Source organism: Lygodium microphyllum, chromosome 13 (assembly GCF_053477565.2).
Source record: "Lygodium microphyllum isolate KBCC chromosome 13, Lygodium_microphyllum_v1.1.10, whole genome shotgun sequence".
Taxonomy (NCBI): Eukaryota; Viridiplantae; Streptophyta; class Polypodiopsida; order Schizaeales; family Lygodiaceae; genus Lygodium; species Lygodium microphyllum.
The window spans coordinates 111,821,731-111,843,629 of NC_141147.1; the positions used below are offsets into that span (position 1 = coordinate 111,821,731).

General features: G+C 43.1%; 1 protein-coding gene across 4 annotated transcripts in view; it reads right to left on the bottom strand.

The window, feature by feature from the left end:
- Positions 1-21,160, bottom strand: part of LOC148027060 (pentatricopeptide repeat-containing protein At3g03580-like) — a 72,456-nt gene extending 51,296 nt beyond the window's left edge. Inside the window, exons 1-2 of one of the 4 annotated variants that reach the window (XR_015692927.1) lie at positions 18,764-21,160; positions 18,529-18,639 (exon numbers count right to left, since the gene is read on the bottom strand). Coding sequence is in view for 1 of the 4 variants with exons in the window: in XM_087691581.1 (XP_087547707.1) it covers positions 18,784-20,910 (2,127 nt within the window). In the remaining 3 variants the exon portion in view is untranslated. Of the gene's footprint in view, positions 1-14,579; positions 14,658-17,907 lie in introns of those variants that run through there. The other 3 variants (XR_015692928.1, XM_087691581.1, XR_015692926.1) reach the window with 3 other exon arrangements.
- Positions 21,161-21,899: the final 739 nt, after the last annotated feature.

The window sequence follows — 21,899 nt, forward strand, 5'->3', positions numbered from 1 at the left end:
TAAAGAGTGAACTGCAATGTCTACTCACCTTAGTGAGTTTAACTCTATTTTCAACCAGCTTGCCACTTTGAAGTTCAATATTGATGATGAGTTCAAAGCTAGTTCTTGCTTTGCACTCTGCCAGAGAGCTAGGATACCTTCAGGACTGCTATAAGCGATTCTAATGCTATGCTTTTGTATTGTGATGTAGAGAGTGCTCTACTCATGGAATAAATAAATCAGCCAAACGCGCCCAGTAAGTCTTCTAGTGCTTTGCATACTAGAGGTAGATCACATCAGAAAGGCAAATCTGATAGCAAGGGACGCAATAAATCACGTGGTAAGAATGTCGAATGCCATCACTGTGGCAAGAAGAGTCACTTCAAACGTGACTACTATAAATGGAAGAAAGAGAAAGGGAAGGGCAAGAAGATGGATGACAGCAAGAAAGAGAAGAAAGATAGTTAGCCTACTACGAAGAGCAGTGTAAACATCGAAGAGGTGAATGTAGTTAGCCATGAGAGCGACAGTGGGAATGATGTACTCTTTGTCTCTTCATGTTTCAGTGCACATGCTTTGATAACCGATACAAATGATGACATACACACTTGGATTTTGGATTCAAGTGCCTCTTTTCATGTCACCCCTCACCGTGAGTGGTTTACACACTATACAGGAGATCGGCATGGTGTTGTCCATCTTGGGAACAATTATGCATGTGACATTGCACGCATTTGCAGTGTGCAACTGCAGTTTCAACATGGATCTGTCTTCACTCTTCAGAATGTAAGGCATGTACCGCAGCTCAAGAAGAGCTTGATTAGTACTCGACAGCTAGATGACGATGGATTTCATACCACCTTTGTCCATGGGAAATGGAAGATCTGCAAAGAATCTAGGGTTATTACAAGAGGCTCAAAGAGCGATACTTTGTATCCTCTCCATGTATCTATTGTGTGTGACCATATTGTTACCGTGACCAAGCAGCCAAGTGTTTCCTTGTGGCATGGCCAGTTGGGACATATGAGTCAAACAGGAATGAAAGTACTTTCTCATTTGGGTTACTTGCTTTGTCTTCGTTATGCTGATTTTAAGCACTATGATCATTGTGTTTATGGTAGCATGTGCAAACATCTTATAAAAAGTCCCTTTCACTAAAATCTTTGCCTCTAGAATTAGTACATTCCAATGTATGTCAGATGCCAGGGTTATCTCTAGGAGAAAAGAAATACTTTGTCACATTTGTCGATGATGCTACTTGGAAGGTATGGGTTTACCCTATTCGTAGCAAGGACAAAGTGCTTGACAAGTTTCAAAAATTCTTGGCATTGGTTGAGAACCAAACTGATAAGACACTTAAGTGTCTTCGCTCTAACAACAATGGGGAGTATGTGTCCAAAGCCTTTCAGGCATTTTGTGACAGCGAGGATATAAAGAGGGAGCTCACTGGCCCTCATAATCCACCCCAAAATGGAGTTGCAGAGCACATGAATTAGACCATACAGGGTAAGGTCCGTACGATGCTGTCTCATACTGCATTACCCCATGGTTTTTGGACAGAGGTTGTTATAACAGCCATTCATCTGATTAACAGGTCACCGAATAGGTCTTTGGGGGGGAGAGTCCCTTAGGGAGAGTGGTCGGGCAAGCCATCTTCTTATGCTCATTTGCGAGTGTTTGGCTACGAAGCTTTTGTGCATATACAGAAACAAGAACGCAGCAAACTGGAACCAAAGTCCTGTAAATGTATATTCTTAGGATACAGTGATGAGGGTGAGATGGGGTGTAGACTTTGGGATCTCGAGAAAAGAAAGATAGTTCCCAGCAATGACGTCATCTTCCATGAAGATCGCATGCATAAGTAGCCCGAGAAGATTGAGGAAGTCAAGAGGGTTGTTTTCAAGGAGGATGTACCTTTTAGATAGCCATTTGTGCTCAGTGGACAGCAGCGTATACCTGCTGTAAATACTCCTGAAAATGCAAGAAATCATGCTGGAAATGACCAGCAAGGTTTTGCCTATGATACACCACAGTTTCAGCCTGAAAACATGCAGTTAGGATAGCCTGAACTGTCAGGACAGCATGCTGGAATTTCAGGACAGCAACCTGTATATGCAGAATTACAAGCCCGTATTTCAGGACAGCAACTGTAAATGCAGATTTGCAGGTCCAGCAACCAACAAATGCAAAACCTTCGCTGCGTAGGTCAATCTGACCTTCAATGCAGCCAAATAGGTTTATTCCTAGTGTGCACTATGCTACAGATTATGTCATGTTGACGGATTGTGGTGAACCGTCATGCTTCAAGGAAGCAATGACTAGACCAGACAGCAAGAAGTGGTTCAAGGCCATGCTGTCAGAGATGGAATCTCTTGAAAAGAATGCTACTTGGGACTTGGTGCAGTTGCCTAAAGGGCAGAAAACTCTTCCATGCAAGTGGGTTTACAAGATGAAGGTCGCTTCTGGTTCTTCGCCAAAGTACAAAGCACAGTTAGTTGCAAAGGGGTACAAGCACGAGCATGGAATTGACTTTGACAAGATCTTCTCTCCCGTAGTCAAGATGACTACTCTAAGAACCATTTTGGGCTTGGCTGCAACTAAAGATATGGAGCTCATACAGATGGATGTAAAGACTACATTCTTACATGGTGATCTATATGAGGATATATATATACAGCAGCCTAAAGGTTTTGTTGCTAAAGGCAAAGAGACGATGGTCTGTAAACTGAAACGGAGTTTATATGGGCTGAAACACACACACAGAGAATGGTATCATAAGTTTGATACTTTCATATAGTCTCAGGGCTTTCAGAGAAGTCAAGTTGACCACTGCTTGTACACCAAGAAGACAGAAGATGGCAGCCTGATTATCTTGGTTCTATATGTTGATGACATGCTGATTACTAGCATGGATACTCATGCCTTGGATTCATTGAAGCAAAGTCTTCATGGCAACTTTGACATGAAGGATCTTGGTGATACCAATCACATTCTTGGGATGCGGATACTCAAAGAAAGATCGAAGGGGTTACTCTATCTATCTTAGCAAGAGTATGTATCCAAGATTTTACAGCGTTTCAATATGGAGGGAGGGAAAGCAATCGTAGTTCCATTGCCTCCATATGTGAAACTTGTTAGCCTGTCTTATTTCTTTGCCAGTCTATCATCTCCTGGTTATGAGCTCCTATCAGAGTCTAGCAGGAGACAGAGGAGCTCTGGCATTTCTTGTACTCGTTTTGTGTGCAGTCGGACACAGTCGGCCAATTTTTGGCAGACCGGCCTGTTTTGATGATGGAGGGCTATTTATAGATGCTCCCCATCTACTTCACTTCTTCTACAGATTCTAGCACACACTCCTTCGTTCCCACTTTGACATTGGTGTTGCCATTATCTCTAGCCTAATCTGGTACCCTCACTAACGCTTCATGTTGCATGCAGGGACTGATCAGCAGTCCATAGTTTTGTATTCATCATTCATTACAGTCAGTGCAGGGACTGATCAGCAGTCCATAGCTGGCGGACGTGACGGGCATGATGCTGATGAGACGGGTGTGACGGGATCGTGACAAGCGTGACGCTGGTGTGATGGGCACGACGGACGGATGCTGATGCGACAGGCGTGACGAGCCGGATACAGACAAGACAGACGTGACACTAGCACACGTGTCTGGCAGAGCAATGTACTTTGACGAATGTAGTTTGACGAATGTACTGCGACAAATGAACTGTGGCAGCAATGACGAATGAGTACTGCGGTAGCAGTGACGAATGTACTGTGGCAGCAGTGACGAATGAGTACTAAGTGAACAGTGATGGAATGTACCTGCAGTAAACAGTGGTGGGCCTTGTGAACAGTATCTGCAGAGATACGCAATGACTGATGGGACAGTTTTGGGTCGTGATTGTGACTATATAACAAATCTGTAGACTCTCTCAGACTGACGTGAATGCAGACCTGTGTGAATGTACTAAGATTGCAGATGTGCTCAAACTGATGTGAACCTTGCATGTTGTGTAGACTGGAGACCTGCGTGATTTCAGACTGACGCACATTAACATTTCATGCTACAGTGACAGTTTATGTGAGATTGACAGTTCTATGCTACATTGACAGTTCATACTACAGTCATATCTTATGATGCAGTCACATTAACAGTTTATGATATACTGACAGTTCATGCTATAGTGATAGTTTATGTTACTGGTTTACTACTCTAGTCAGACTGTAAACAGTTTTATGCTATAGCACATACTATAATCATGATGGAAGAAACTGATAATGAAGGAATCACAAAACCAACCATGGAGACAATGTTTCATACACCGCCAAAGAACACGAGATACAAAACCTATGGGCGTAAAACCCGAGATTGGAATGTCTCTCCAGGGTCGAGTAGATATGGGAAGACATCCCGCAAAATTAATGAAACACTATATGAGGAGATGTTAACCATACTCCGTGCTGAAATGCGTACCATGAGGAAGAAAATGGAAAAGGATATACAAGAGCGGGTTCGAGCTGAAATGATAGAAGAACTAAAAAAGGAGATGCAACAAACATTGGATGCACACATGGCAGAGAAAGACTCAATGATCTCTAATCTACAAGAAGAACTAGAGGAATGCAAAAAGAAACTGGACGCACAAAAGGAACCACAAATCACACCGAAACTACAAAAAGAAATGGATGTTTTAAAAAAGGATATGCACACCTATGCAAGTGTGGTGGAAGGCACCCAAAAGAAAATGGAGAATGTTGAGAATACCGTCAAAGAAAATGCAGAATGGATAGATGTGGCAAAAAAGAACAAAGGAATGCATGGCAACAAAGTGGAAGTTAGGAATGCCACCTTGGAAGAAGAGGCAAAAAGACGGGCACGCGCACTCCACGTAAGAGTGGTTGGACTAGATGAGAAAAGCTCCCCAATTGAAGATGCTACAGCTCTTGCCACCAAAATTGGGGCTACAGATGTACCCATCATTGGGGCTTGGCAAGTCAGGAAAGCTGACACAAAAACAAAAGTCCTCATCTCGAAGTTTGGAGACTTGGAAAAGAAGAGAGCCTTCCTCTCCAAGAGGATCGCTCTCAAAGGAGAAAAGATCTACCTAGATGAAGACCTCACCCCAGCCCAGTTAGCCCACAGGAGGGAAAATATGCCACGTGTTCTAGAGACACAGAAAGCAGGTAAATGGGCTGTATACAGAGATGGAAGAGTCATCATCACAGAGAAAAGAACAGCATGATGGTGCGCAGCCTATGAGACCCTGAAGTTCACACTGTGGAATTGCAATGGCCCCCTTAAGACAAATGCAGGTTATTTTGAGGATACTTTCAAAGGGATAGACATTGCTATGTATACTAAGACACATCAATGTAAAGATAGCCGTCTACCTGATGTATATGGATATAGATGGGAAAGTGTATATCGCCCTCAGCCTAGGCGGCCTGGAGGGACGAGGGGATCAGGAGGTGTGGCAATTCTATTTAGAGAAGAGCTTCGAGATACAGTCCAAGTGGTACATAGAGATGTAGAGGCAAGATACATGTGGATCAGGTTACGTACAAGCAGAACTCGAGACATGTATATTTCCATATGCTATTTTCCCCCTGCATACTCTAAGTTTGCCCCTAAAGAGGCATCCCCGTATACACCACTATATGAGGACATAATGAGATACATGAGAATTGGGGATGTTCTACTAGCAGGAGACTTTAATGCACGCACAAGAAACAACCAATCTGCTTTCTTTGACACTAGTGATGAGATGTTCAGAGAAATTGCATTAGATGAAGTGGGATTAGTTAGATCAGCCCAAGATAGAGAGATAACAAAATATGGAACACACCTACTGGCTTTGGGAAGTGCACATGGTTTGGCCATCCTTAACGGGCTGCCACAGTGGCCAAGATCTAATGGTTTCACATGTTGGAATAACAAGAAAGGGTCAAGCACAGTGGACTATTTGATTGGATCACCCAACTTGCTACCTGACATAAAAAGCTTTGAAATCTCAGACAGACCAATTGGATTAGCAGCAGACCATGCTATTCTAGCTTTCACAATGCAATATGGGCATATACACGAAGCACAGCCACACATACCAAAATTACCACGCTATGATTTTGTGGAAGCGACCTCACACGTATATAGCACTACTATGTGAGATGCATTGAGGGAGCTAGACACACAGGCCTCTCTGGATGAGTTTACAGGACAGTTGGCCGAGATAATACACACTTCAACAGCATATGCTTTCCCACACACTACACCGTCAGATAAACCTCCACGAGGTAATGCCCCACAGAATGGCTGGTATGATGATGAGTGCAGAGAGACACGAGCACATTTTCAGTGAGAGATGGCACTTGGCATATGTACACATAAGCATGCTCGAACACTCTTCAGACGGTTGGTATGCAAAAAGAAGCAGGAATATCTGAGCAGACTAGAAACAGAAATGTATTCCATGTTCTTGGGGCAGGACAGCAAGAGAGCATGGAAAAAGATGCATGAGAACCAACCACCCTTACAAATTACTAGACCGGATGATTGGCATGGATATGCTTGCACACTCTATGATGTTCCTGGCCAAGAGCCTATGCCACTCCCCTCAACCTCAAGACCAGCAAATTGCAGATTTTTCACAGAAAAAAAAGTGAGGAATGCCATATGGAAACTGAAAAATGGAAAAGCCCAAGATCATGATGGTTTAGTGGCTTAACACTTCGCACATGCCTGTGATATTTTGGCACCAACGTTGGCTCACATCTTTAATAGGGCAGTTTGTGAGGGATTTCCAACCTGTTGGTCAGACCATATTATTGTGCCGCTCTTTAAGAGTGGAGACCCCGCGCTACCTAGTAATTACCGAACTATCATGATTGAACACATGCTGGCCAAGATATATGGCTCTATCATGGAACAAGCATTGAGTGAATGGGCCGAGATGCATGGCCTGAGATCAAAACGCCAGGCTGGCTTCAGGAGGGGATATACAACTCTAGACCATATCTTTACATTGAGGGCAATCGTCGAAGAAGGCAAGGCATTCAAGAAAAATATCTACTGTTATTTTGTGGATTTCCGCAAGGCCTTTGACACAGTGCCACGTGCTAGACTCATGAGAAGAATGCAAAACATTGATGTGCCTGTAGAGATACAGTGGAGTATCTATGCCTTGTATGAGACAGTGACGGGCAGAGTACGAACACCTGAGGGCATCTCAGATACAGTCAATAGCACCATTGGGGTGAAACAAGGCTGTCCACTTTCACCGACACTATTTGGGCTGTAAATAGATGAAATTTCAGAATATGTGGCTAGGACTGGTGGGGCCGGAGCCAGCCTAGCTGGAGTGTTGATACCATTACTGCTTTATGTCGATGATATTGTACTTATATCTGACTCACCTGAGGGACTAAATAGACACTTGGATGCATTATCAGCTTTTTGCAGAGATAGAGATCTTAAGGTGAACCTTGGGAAAACTAAAGTTATGGTATTTAACACTTCAGCTGCTTGGGTGACAAGAGCTAAGCACCAGTTTACTTTTGATGGAGAGCCAGTGAAGATGGTTAGGCAGTATGTCTATTTGGGGGTCACATTGAAGGGACCACAGTTCTCTTGGAGAGAGACATTAGAGGCTCGTTTGGCAAAAGCATATGCGGCCTTAGGTGCATTGGAGAGGCAATGTGCTCACATACAATTTCATGAGCCACGCACCAAACTGTGGCTTTTTGACACCCTGGTTACACCCACACTCCTATATGGGGCAGCTATTTGGGGTCCGAGTCTCTTTCACACGAGGAGACAGCCTTTGGGAGACCAGGATGGACCTCAGAAGGAATACTATGATGGGTGGGAGCATATGGAAAGACCACTGGTCATGATGATCTCACGTATGATACGAGCGAAGAGCTCGACCCCACATGAGATTATCAGAGCTGAGTTGGGAGCATCACCCATGGTGGCTGAGGCCTTGGTCCAGGCAATGACTTTCATACATAGACTATGGGAGCTCCCCCAAGATAGATACCCACGGCTAGCCCTGGCCTCTTCTAGACAACTAGCAGCAGATGGTGACAGACATTGTTGGTATGCTCAGATGAGTATATGGATGAGTCTACATGGGCTGCAGATTGACAGACTACCCCCCTTTGACTATAGCCTAGATTGCCCTACACTTGACCTAAGCCGATCAGAGCTAAACCATGTGATCAGAGCAGACATACTGAAGTTAGATACGGAGAAGACCTGGGTCCGCGACCCCCCTCTCCCCATGGCACAAGGATGGCACACTACCAGACCCACTTCCTTCAGGTATCTGAGGATGGTTTCATCACCCGAACCAATTACATGGACACACATCTGCCTCATGGACTACGCACAATTATTGGTCAGATCCGCACCTCATCCCACCACCTGAGGATTGAGACACGTAGATGGGAGGGTATACAGACAAAAGAACCCATATGCCCACTATGCACAGAGAGCCAGAGACAGAGGACCACTACATCTGCCGATGCACTGTATATTATGACATATGAGGTAGATACCACTGTCTGTTTCGAGAGGGTTTTGAACCCCTAAGACAGATCATGCAGTTTGAGGATCAGAGATGCTTGGGATTCTTCCTCTTGGAGCTCCAAAGGCGCAGAGCAACAATTCTACGGAGTAGGAGGCCCCCACAGCTCGGCTCACATAGACAGAGAGCAGTCACTAACTTTTTCACTGATACACAACAGAGTATGGCAGATACCACTACTACTGCCACACAGCCTATAGGAGTACATCATCATTGGACCTCATCTTCTGTAGGTGTCCCTTTGGATAGAGCAGTGGCACTTAGCCGGTCTAGGCGCCCACGTCCACCCGGACGAAGGCCTAGACATCCACACCACAAACAAATTAAAGCCATCATTGAGCGCCACAGGAGACAGATGCTGAGACGCCTCAGCCATGCAGAGATACACCTCCTTAGAGAACAGACATATCATTGATGGAGAGTTTTCCTTTTTCTACTCACTTTTAGATCATTGACATGTTTCCCTTTTATAGGACACTATTTCATTTTTTTTTCAGTCTTATAGGCATGTTTTTCATCTTTTTCTCGTTCCAGATGAGAAACACACCATCATTGTATGTATTGCTTTGGTCTCATAGGCCATATTGGCCTTTTAGAGACGTTAATATACTCTCTCTCTCTCTCTCTCTATTCGTGTTTCTTTTTCCGTTGCGCACTCTCACATGGTATCAGAGCCTAACTGAGAGCATGGAGGTGAGCTTCCATTGCAGAGGAGTTCACCATCAACTGCAGCCTTTATCTACTTCTTCTAGTATCTGGCCATGTATCCAAGGCTGAAACAAAGCTTTTTTTGTACCTATGTTTGGTGTTTTGCACCCCTGGAGGACTAGGCGATAGTCTGTTTGAAGCCATCTGCCTACGTTTGCATCAAATGTAGTTGTTTTGCAGTCGTCCTCATCATCAGGAGCAGAGGCATCATCATTTGGAGCCAGGCGACTGTCTCCAAGGTGTCCACAACCTGTGTTTGTATCAAACGCACCCTTTTTTGACATATGGAGTTTAGGCGTCCTCTAGCAGCCAGGCGACATCTTCTACCTCCTCTTTTGGCAGGCAACGACACTTCCTGTGTCTTCCTGGCATTGGCGGCTTAATTGTGACTATTTGTTGCAGATTCTTTGGTATTTGCAGATTCGGAACATGACTTACCAGTTTTCAGGCTTTGATGACTTAGAGGATGAGCTTCTTTATCATCATTTCTCTAAGTGGAGACGGGATTATTCGGAGTTTTGTGATCGACGACAAGAGGAATCTCCTCGTACCCGTCCTTCTTCAGTCCATGCATCTCAGAGGGTTCCATCTACCATGAAGGTTCCATTGGTGAAGACTGCCTCAGATATCCATATGCCTTCCTTGATTCCCTTGATACAAGTGTTCATACTCCCTTCCTTTCCGAAGGAAGACAAGTTGGATGGTTCCAACTTTTCCCTCTGGTCATGCAAGGTGGAGTGCATCCTCGACACATTCGACCTATGGGAGCTCGTTTCTTCACTTATCGATCATCCCCCGGTGGATCCTTCTGATGGGGTCTCTATGGACCATGCAGCCTTATGGGATCGGCTCAACTCTCGAGCCTGTTCCTTTCTCTTTACGAGTCTTCATGACTCTATTCTTGTTCATGTTCACAAGTTGAAGACCACGGCGGAAGTGTGAAAAAAGCCTGTGTCTTTGTATCAGCATAAGACGTTTGCCCACAAGATCTCTTTGGAGAAGAAATTGTGGATGCTCAGTCTTGATGATTCTTCTTCTATAAAGGAGCACATCACGAAGATGGAGGATATGAGAGGTAAGCTTGCCTCTCTAGGTCAAGTGATCTCTTCCGAGGATATGGCGATGATTCTCTTGATGCAGCTGCCACCACCCCGGTTCGATGTCTTCTATACCAACCTCATCACCTCAAGGACCCACAAGAAACTCTTATGGGAGGAGCTTTTTCCGCTTGTCTTGGAGCATGACGATCGTCTCACAGAGGTGGGTGCTACTAGCTCTCGCTCCAATAAGGCTTTTACTGCAAGTACTCGAGGCGGGAAGAAGAAAAAGCAGCAGAAGGAGAAGGCTAAGGACAAGAAGGATGTGAAGGAGAAGAAGCCCAAGTGCCCACACTGTGGGAAGGGCACTCATCCTGAGAAGAAGTGTCGGCAAAAGTACCCTCATCTGAAGCCTAAGGAGAAGGACTCGAAGGCAGCCCCCACCACGACAAAGTTTGCTTTTGTGCATGTCTTTGTTGAGGAGGATACAACCCTAGCTTCTACCACTTAAGGAGAAGCCTTGGCTCGTGGACAGTGGAGCATCTTCTCACATGACCTTCAGGAAGGATTGGCTTCAGGACATTCGTTCGAGAGGGGGCACTGTCACCATTGGTGACAACTCTACAGTTCCTGTTTGAGGTGTGGGGACTTTACCTATGTTCTCAGACAGGCAGCCTTCTTTCGCCAAAGTTCTTTATGTACCTGATTTGGGTTTTAACCTCTTGTCTGTGTATGGTCTTACTCAGCTAGGTACCTGAGTCATTTTTACCCAGGATGCCGTCACAGTGAAGGATGCTTCTACAAGTGATACTCTTTGAACAGGTACACAGGAGGGTGAACTTTATAAGCTCACAACCTTAGCTGCGACGGCTTCCCACGAGCTTGGGCTGCTTTGGCATGCTCATTATGGGCATCTCAATCTTGATACGATTCAGCAGGCTTCTCGGAGGAAGGTGGTGGAGGGACTTCCAGATTTCCCTCCTCTTCACACTAGCTGCTTGAGGGGCAAGCAACACAGTTAGCCTCACCCTCAGGTTGCATCCAGGCGGGCTTCTTCACCGCTCGACTTGGTTCACACCGACCTTTGTGGACCTATGGGTACGGCCTCACTCAGGAAGGCCAAGTATCCGATGCTAATTGTGGATGACTTCAGTCCTTATGTGTGGCCTTACTTCTTCGAGTGCAAGAGCAAGGCGTACTCCCGTTTCTACGAGTGGAAGGTGTTTGTGGAGACACCAACTACTTCCAAATTTCGTGGCGTTCGAGCTGATCATGGTGGCGAGTTCACTTCTCACCTCTTTTCTCAGTTTTGCAGGGATCAGGGCATTCAAGTGGGGTATTCCCATCCGAATACACCATCAGAAATGGTGTGGTGGAGCATGTGAATCGGACCATGGTGGAAATGGTCCGATCCATGTTGGAGCATCAGAGTCTTCCTCATACCCTTTGGGGTGAGGCGGTGGCTACGGCAGTGTATATACGCAACCGCTCTCCTACTTCAGCATTATAGGACATGACTCCTTATGAGGCTTTCTTTGGGAAGAAGCCTTCCATGTCCCACTTTCACATCTTTGGATGTGATGCTTTTGTCCATGTGGACAAGAAGAAGAGGAAGACGAAGCTCGACTCAAGTCGAGACAGCTTATCTTCGTGGGCTATATATATGATCTTCGATGAGGCTGTGGCCTCTGAAGATCCGATTGATGGCTCTCTTATAGGTGATTCTTCATCATCGATTGATCCTCTCCCGGCTTCTCTCCCCTCTCTTCCTTCAAGATTGCCTCTTAGCACCCCTTCTTCTTCATCGGTTCCTCCCCCTTCTCTTCCTCCTTCTTCGAGTACATCCACCCCTACAACCTCCCTTCAGGAATCTTCTAGGGATGTACAGCCATCCGATGGGGAGCCTTCGTTAGGTAAGAAGGATCTCCCTTCTCTTGGAGAGGTGGAATCCCTTTCCCAGACCGGTGCTTTGTAAGTTCTGGAGGCTACTCTATCTTCCTTGCAACAGCAAGAGTCTCTTAGGATTTCTTTGTGGTATCGTTGGCTCATGCAGGATTTAGGTGTTATTCACTTTCCTGCTCCTTCAGGTCCATGAAGATCAGCCCGCTTATAGGTCCAGCGGGATAGTTCACTCTGTGTGAACTATGCTCTTATGTCACACATTCTTCAGGATTTCGAGCCTTCCACTGTTGAGGAGGCTCTTGCACAGGATGTTTGGAGACATGCTATGTAGGCAGAGCTCGATTCCATCGAGCAAAATCACACTTGGAAGCTTGTACCGTGTCGCTCCTATAGCTCGGATATCTACCATTCGAGTTATTTTGGCTCTTGCAGCTCACCACCGTTGGCCTGTCTACCAGATGGGCATCAAGTCAGCTTTCTTGAATGGAGTCCTTGAGGAGGAGATCTATGTTTCACAGCCTCCTGGTTTTTTTGTGCAGGTTGGAGCCATGGACGAAGACGAGCATGAGGATATGCCGGATTTCACTGAAGATGAGGATGATCCTATTACTACTTCCGACACTTTACCAGGTATGCCTACTTCACATTCATTGTTGACTATGAAATGTATGGTGCATGGAAAGGAAAGAACTATTGTGCATGATGACGGTAGTACTCATGACTTTATTTCAGCAAAATTGGTAAAGGAATTGAAATTACCTACAGTACCTACGCATTATCACATAAAAGCTGCATTTTTAGGCACTAGGTACAATGGCACACAAAAAGTACAAGATTTAGAAATTCAAATTGGTGCATACATTGAAAGAAGAAATTTCTTAGTTGTCCCATTACAGTCAAGCGACATTATTTTAGGAATGCCTTGGAGACACCAGCATAATCCAAATATAGATTATTCCACGCACACAATGAATATTAATTTTCAAGGAAAATCTATTACATTATATGGTATGCATGCATCTAGTATTTTTCCACTGCTTTCGTATACTCAAGCAAAACGTGCACTACGCAAGAATACTAAATCATATCTCATTTGGGTGAATGAATTGCACACAAAGGAAAATCATATGCACCCTAGGCATAAGGAATTTCTTGCATATTTTAAAGACTGTTTTGCAGAAGACCTACCACCAGGTTTACCACCATCACGTCCAGAAGACCATAAGATTGATTTAATTCCTGGCACACAACCACCTTGCAAAGCACCATATAGGCACAATCAAATAGAGCAAAAAGAAATCCAAAGTCAAGTTGAAGAACTACTTAATAGAGGCTTAATTCGACCTAGCAGTTCTCCATTCGGTGCACCTGTACTCTTAGTCAAGAAAAAGAATAATACATATCGTATGTGTATTGACTACCGAGCATTAAATAAGATCACTGTAAAGAATAGGTATCCTATACCTAGAGTTGATGACCTTATGGACAAACTGCAAGGATCTTCTATATTTAGTAAAATTGACCTTAAGTCTAGATATCATCAGGTGAGGCTAGATAGAACTGACATATTTAAGACTGCATTCAGGACACAGTTTGGCCATTACGAATTCTTAGTCATGCCATTCGGATTAACTAATGCACCTGCTACTTTCAGTAGAATGATGAACCGTATCTTTCTGAAATATCAGTATTGTGTGATTGTTTTCTTTGATGATATTTTGGTGTTTAGTCAAAGTGAAAAAGAGCATTATGAGCATTTATCATTAGTTTTTCAATTACTGAAAGAAAATCAATTGTTTGCAAATCCTGAAAAGAGTGAATTCTTTAAGACAGAAATAGAATATTCAGGTCATATTGTATCAAAAGAAGGAATTAAAGTTGATCCTAAGAAAATTGATGCAATATTGCATTGGTCTGTTCCTAAGAAGGTGCATGAATTACGCTCATTCCTTGGTCTTGCTAGTTTCTATAGGAAGTTTGTACGTAATTTTTCATTACTTGCTTTACCATTAACAAAACTTCTTAAGAAAGGAATTGTTTATCAATGGACTGAAAATCAGCAGAAATCCTTTGACTTACTGAAACGTGCATTAACCAATGCCCCTGTTCTACAATTGCCTGACTTTAATAGACCTTTCTTTCTAGTTGTGACCGATGCTAGCGGATCAGGAATAGGAGCCGTACTAATGCAAGACAATCATCCAATAGCATATTCTAGTTCTAAGCTGAAACCTTCTGAGCTCAAATATTCCACTTATGACAAAGAATTATTAGCAGTTATACAAGCATTAAAACAATGGAAACACTATTTAATGGGTTCAGAATTCATGATAAAGACTGACCAGCAAAGCATTAGACATCTACTTAGCCAACCCCAAATTTCTGACCGTCATATCAAATGGGCTTCCTTCATTCAAAGTTTTCATCCTATCATTCAATACCAACCTGGAAAAGAAAATGTAGTTGCTGATGCATTGAGTAGAAGACCTGCAATTCATAATATTTCTATCATATCTTTTGATTCTTTGATTGCTATGAAATATACATATCACCAGGATATTACTTTTCATTCTGATTGGCAAAAATTAGTTCAAAATAATTTTATTCATGTTGATTCATTGTCATATAATGATGGATTTATGTTTTTTGAAAAGAGACTGTGTGTTACTATTCCATTCCGATCTTTTGTTTTGAATGAAATTCATTGTCCCCCATATCAAGGTCATAGAGGTATCATATCTACATTACGCATGTTAACTGAAGATTTTTATTGGCCGCATATGGATGCAGATGTATCTAATTTCGTTTCTGAATGTTTGATTTGTCAAAGAATAAAGAGACATCATGGTAAACAGTATGGATTACTAATGCCTTTGTCTATTCCATCTAAACCTTGGAAACATATATCTATGGATTTCATTACTGGTTTACCAAATACTAAATCTAACCATGACATGATTTGGACAATTGTAGATAGATTTAGTAAGCAAGCATATTTCATTGCATGTAAGAAAACTTTAACAGCATCACAAGCAGCACAGTTATTTTTGAAAACTATTTTTACTAACCATGGATTGCCAAAAGTGATTATTTCAGATTGCCTTTGCAATGGGAGTGGTTAGCAGATACATGGCAAACCCTTGCAAGAAGCATTGGTAAGCAATGAAAGGTATTATGAGATACCTCAAGGACACAAAGGATTTGTGGATCTGCTTTGGTAAGCAGAAGACATCTGTCATTGGCTTTACGGATGTAGACTATACTGGACGTGTGGATTACAGGAAGTCCACTACATTCACAGGGGGATCTGTCTCTTGGATATCCAAGCTGCAGAAGTGTGTTGCACTGTCTACTATGGAGGCAGAGTATGTGGCTACCACTGAGGCATGCAAAGAAGCCTTATGGTTGTCACGTTTGGTTGCTAAGCTTGGGATTACTGAGGTTCCTGTTCTCCACTGTGATAGTTAGAGTGCTATCATATTAGCACGAAACCCTGTCTTTCATGCAAAGACAAAACACATACAGGTGAAGTATCATTTCATCAGAGAGGTACTTGACAGCAAGAGCATTGAGCTGGTCAAGGTGCACACTGATGATAACCCTACAGACCTTCTCACGAAAGGTCTTCCAGCAGAGAGATTTGCTCATTGCCAGCAGATGATGGGTATTGGATAGGTATGGTCTCTTCAGCTTTGTACATACTTAGACTTAGCTGATTCTTTTCCTCTACCTTTGGGCACATTGCCTTTAGGGGGAGGTTGCTGGGATAAAGAGCAATACCGCCCATGTCCGCCCATAAGGGCCAAGTTGTACATAGTACATATACCTATCTAAAAACATTATTGAGGTACACTCTTCAATACCACAAATCATGAGTCTCTCTCTCTTCTCTCTCTCAACCTACATCTCTACACAAAAGCTCTGTTTCTTCTGCAACAAGATATTATAGCACTGCTTTTGCCAAACTGCAAAGTTGGTGCTCCTTCAAGCTTCTTGATATGCATAAGATGATTGTCACTACGGCTAGCTATGATTCACAGGCAAATAACTGTATGACAGTAAATGACAGCCAATGCCAAGCAATGGAAGCTCCATTGCAACTAACTCAACATGATAGTGGCAATATCTTACATGTGTGCCTATGGGATTGCTCTACCAATATTCATGCTAAATTTACATTGTCTATGGTCATCTATCATGAAGTTGGAAGTAAATTTTGTACCTCAATGTGAATGCAAGTACCAAAAACTTGCTCCTAGACATGTAAGTGACCATTCTAGTAATCCTAGACAAGTGGGAGAAGAGATTGATCAGTGTAAATGCTCCAAAGGCTGCCCCCCTAAAATCCAACGCAAGTTTTGGACTGAATTTGAGAAATATTGCACAAAAAGTTCAGCAAGGCAAAAAGCAGATGGTGCATGCTTGAAACAGGAGTTCGTACAGGGAATACTTGAATCTACCTTGATTCTAGAGGAGATTATTGCTCTTTGCTGTCTTGAATAGGGCTTTTGGTGGACTGTTTTGATGTATTCTTGTTCTGTTGCTGTTATATATTAAAACTAAGATTTTTGGGCTGAAAGAAGGGTCTTTGAAAGACCAAGAATAGGGCATTATTGGTCTATCTAGGCTACATTGGGATTGGATTGCTCGAGAATAGGGCATTATTGGTCTATCTGATGCAAGTTCGGGACTAGTTTTGAGCCTCGTATATATTATTTGATGCTTGATCTCATGTATGGCAGGCATGAATCACATGGGCTGAATTAAATTAGGTTTTCACTAAGCCATAGCCTTAGATTTATGGTCATTATGTAGATGCATACGCTGTACAGGGATTGAGCTCAAGCTCATACACGAGAAATATATTCTACAATTAGGATTCTCCTGTCTCTTAGATTTCTATTGCTTCTTATCTTCTTCATCTACAGATTTTCTTTTCTCTGTGCCGTGAACTCTTATTACCTGTCCTGGGGACATTCGGCCATACATGATAATAACCCCAACAGCACTCACCTGACGTTTGTTTCAAGGCATTTTGCTTACTCTACTTAACCTGCTTACCATTATCATTCTCTGTTGCGAATAAAGAATCAAAATCAGTCTCATGTGTTAACAGTAACAAAGTCATCTAGTGCACATTCTTGATAGTTGGGAATTAGAATCTTGACCCCTACAAATAAAGGCTCGTATTCTTTCTCCGCCTCATGGAGCTATGGCACTGATTGAATAAAATCTACATTCATATCTACCAACGTTTGTTTCCAACTGCTCTCCCTCTTTTCTATTTCTTGCAAAATAGACACCAAGGCAAACTCTAAGTCAAACTTCAACACCTGGAATACAGGTCATTCCTAGTACACAACATTAGTTGAGTAATTTAAAAAGTACATATTGTTAATAGCTATACACAGATATCTGATGGCACTACTATATAGAGATTGGCTACTGGTAAAGCCCAAGGCATTGTTGTCGGCTTTTCCTATACACTTGAATATATCATCATCCTTCAAGGTTGCAATAATAAACTTAAGATAGAAAAAAAGCTCCAAATGACTGGCAAGCTTTACATAAGCAAGTGTAAGTCTCCTATGCCAAAAAATTGGGGACAACGCAGAAGCAACGGTCAAAAACATCCAATAAAGGTGCAAAATGGCACATAAGTTTGTTAAGACATGAGAAGTGTCAGCAACCAAAAGGATACAAGGAGATATTTTATATTGTTTAGATGAATGAGTGTATATGGAGGTGGGCTGCTGGGGATGCTTTTTAACATGTCAACACAAAGGAATGCAGGAGCGTGGGGGCAGTTAAGAAGGAATATACAAACCTCTGAATAGTTAACATGCAGTTGGTGTGGCATATAGATGGTCCGCAATACCCAAATTTACTAAGTAGCATATGTGTATAATCCACCAACGATAGACTATAGCCATGAGAATGCACAGCAACCCCTAAACATACAGCTGATAGCATGATCGAGACCTCTTTCATATAGTAAAGCAATTTACATACTTAGCCTCTACTAAAGAGATTTACATGCCTAATACTCAATGTTTGCTAGTCTAGCATACCCATATTCAAATAGTTCTTTACCCTATGGCAGAGTGATTTTAGTACTCGCAAAGCATATTCCACTGGTTTTTCATAGGCACACATTCAGCATAGAAGTAAGGTATTGGCTGATGTGACATGGCCTGGAAAAGTAGACCGAAAGGCCATTTAACACTCTTAGAAAGCATTCATTGGAGCAAGTCATTTCAGTAATCAATCTGCTCCAACATATCATTACAAGCTTTAACTGAAGAGTCCTCTTTACCTTATGGCAGAGTGCTTTCAAAGGACTTTAGTACTCGGAAATCATATTCTGCTAATTCTTCATAGGCACACATTCAGGATAGAGGTAGGATATTGGCAGATGTGACATAGCCTGGAAAATAGAGCCAATTAAACACTCTTAGAAAGCATCCATTGGAGCAGGTTATTTCAATAATCAATCTGCTCCAAAAAATCATTAGAAGCTTTAACTGAAGAGTCCTCTTGTTCTAACATACCAGCTGTTCATAAGGCAAGATCAATTAATTTCTGAATATGGAATATACCCTGCACGCTTCCAGCATGAACTGAAAATGTACTCTCTGTGACTTTCATGGACAAGAAATTCATGCAGCTGCTTATCCACCTCAATGGATGCACTGCCAGGTTTTTTCTCTGCCCTAGCTAACTTCCTGAGCTCTCTCACACTCTCTGCATCATTCCACATGCCAGCACTTGCATAGATGTCTATCATCAGCAAATATGGAGCAGAATCTGCTTGATCCACCTCCACAAGCTCCTCAAAGTACCTCTCTCCCAGATCCACTTTACCATAGATCTTACAAGCGCTCAAAAGAGCTGTCAGGACCATTGTTGATGAAGCACACCGCGCTGCTGCAAGGAATCTCTCTGCTTCAAAAACGAATCCTGATCTTGCAAAAAGGTCCACCATACATGCATAATGATCCACTGTTGGTTCAATGTGATAATCATCTCTCATTGACTTGAAATACCCTTGGCCCTTGTCCACCAGACTAGCATGGCTACATGCAGCAAGAACACAGATAAATGTGATAGAATGTGGTTTGATGCCTTGCTGCTGCATTTTCTCGAAGCATCGCACAGCCATGTTGCCCTCATGGTTCTCGCCATAAGCCTTTATTATTGCCGTCCATGATTCAACATCCCAAACAGGAAGCTCATCAAACACTGCTCGCGCTTCTGCAATTGCACCACATTTTCCATACATCTCTATCAACATCTTGCCTAAAGATAGATCTGTTTCTAAGCCTGTTTTTCTCACCTCTGCATGAATTTCTTGGCCCATCTCCAAGGCTCCCCCGATGGCACAGGCTTTCAAGCAAAGAACATATGTGACAGCATCTGCTAACACACCATCCAATTGCATCTGTTTGTAGCAAGCCAGTGCTTGCATACCAAACCCATTATCGGCATATCCTGCAATCAATGCAGTCCATGAAATTGCAGTTCGTGATGAGAGATCATTGAACACTCGATGTGATTCTACAAGTGCACCACATTTGCCATACATGTCCACAAGTGTGTTGCCTACAAGAAGTTCTGTTTCATATCCCATTGTAACAATATCAGTATGTATTGACCTGCCCGTTTCCAGAGAGCCCATAGAACCACAAGATTTCAAACACAAGAGAAGTGTCACAGCATCGAGAAGGATATCTGCCACCTGCATCTCCTTAAAACAATTCAACACTTCAGCAAAAGTCCCTTGCTCTGCATATCCTGCAAGCAATGCAGTCCATGAAACCATATCTTGAATGGCCAACTTGTCAAAAACTTGTCGGGCCTCCCCAAGTGAGCCACATTTGGCATACATATCAACCAATGTATTTCCAACATTAAGTTCTCTTTCCCATCCCCTTTCAGTGATCTTATAGTGTAGTTCTTGGCCTGTTTCTAGGGCCCTTATAATACCACAAGCTTTTAAGCAAAGAACAAAAGTAGCAGCATCCATAGCCACATCTTCTAATTGCATCTGTTTGTAACAATTCAGCACTTCCTCACCAAGGCCTTGTTCAGCATATCCTGCAAGGAGCGCAGTCCAAGAGATAGAATTGCGAACTGGAAGCTGGTTAAGCACCTTGTGTGCTTCTGTGAGCAAACCACATTTACCATACATATCCACCAATGCGCTCCCCACATGAGGCTCCTTTTCCAAGCCCCGTTTCAATGTTTCAACATGTAATTCTCTGCCTTTATCAATGTCTTTCATTCTAGCGCAAGCATTCAGCACAGTCACGAAGGTGTAGCTGCTGGGCAAGGCAAAATTGTCCCTCATCTTACGCAAGAGATGGAATGCATGCTGCAGGTCGCCGCAATTGCAGTAGCCAGAGATGAGGGAGGTCCAAGAATGCTCGCTCCGATGGGGCAGCCTATCGAAGACGGCTTGAGCATCGGGCAAGTTGCCACACTCCGCGAGCGCGGGGACGATGTGGTTACCAAGGAGTGAGTGTGACTCGAGGTTACGCTGGCACAGGTAGGCATGGAGGCTCCGGACCTGCTCTAGGTCCTTCTTTTGCCTGCACTCCTGTAGGATGCTGATCGCGCTCTCTCTCTCTACGACAGGCAGCTCTGCGTGCATGCCTCTCTCGAATCTCGAGCTCCGAACATTTTCCCAGGCCATCATTTCTGCATCTCAAGCTTTGGTCTCTGTTGATCGGCTTGACAATTACATGATCAGCAAAGAGTTGGAAGGATATTGGTCTCTGTTGATCGGCTTTGGTCTCTGCTGATCGCGCTTCTGCCACCCCACAGGCCCCGGCCCTATCACGTGAACGAGGTCTATGATGTCACGAAGAGCCCAATAGAGTGTTTACGACAAACCGAGGTTTAATTAAAAACGAAACAGATAACCACCAAGACTCACTAGCTCAAGTCGAAGCACAACGCCTTCTAATCTATAATAAATTATGTGATGTGAAATGGGCATATGTTTTAGGTCCTCTCGGCTACTTGCACGCTAGAGTGAGGATGTATGTTGAACCCAAGGTTGAACTTTCTTAACATGGGCAGCCCATGAGGCCACCTTCAAGGGCATCAGAATGTGCATTTGCTCCTCCTACTTGGTCATAATGGTGGAAATGTTCACTTGATTATCAAGGTTATTATGCACCCCTCATCAAAAAGTATTGATGTAAACCTCGAGATTCAAGTAATGCAATATCCTTTCATGTGTAGAAAGATATGCAAATTGTTAATACATGACCGTTTAGAATCTTAGAATTTCCAAACGTTTCAATGATAAAGTGCAAATATCTGTAATTTGATTCAAAAATCCCTCCAAAAGTTTAAGTAGAGGTTTTTGTATGTATTGCAAAAAATGTTTTTAGTGAGCACTAGCCACATAGGGCTTTCATCCACCCATTGTGTTATGTTATATGACCGGAAACATCGATTGGAAGTAACATTAAAGCTCCTTTCACATGCCAAGCAATTGTAATTAATGGCCAAATGACAAGTATATGTGACAGAGCCTAATTCTCTCTCTCCCCTTTCAATACTTGCCCCTAGTAAGGCAAGATAGAAGATTTGAACCCTCCACAATTCCACTCAATACTTTAAGGAAAGAAGATTGAATGGCCACGGAAAAGTTAAAGCATTGAATGGTCAAGTGAT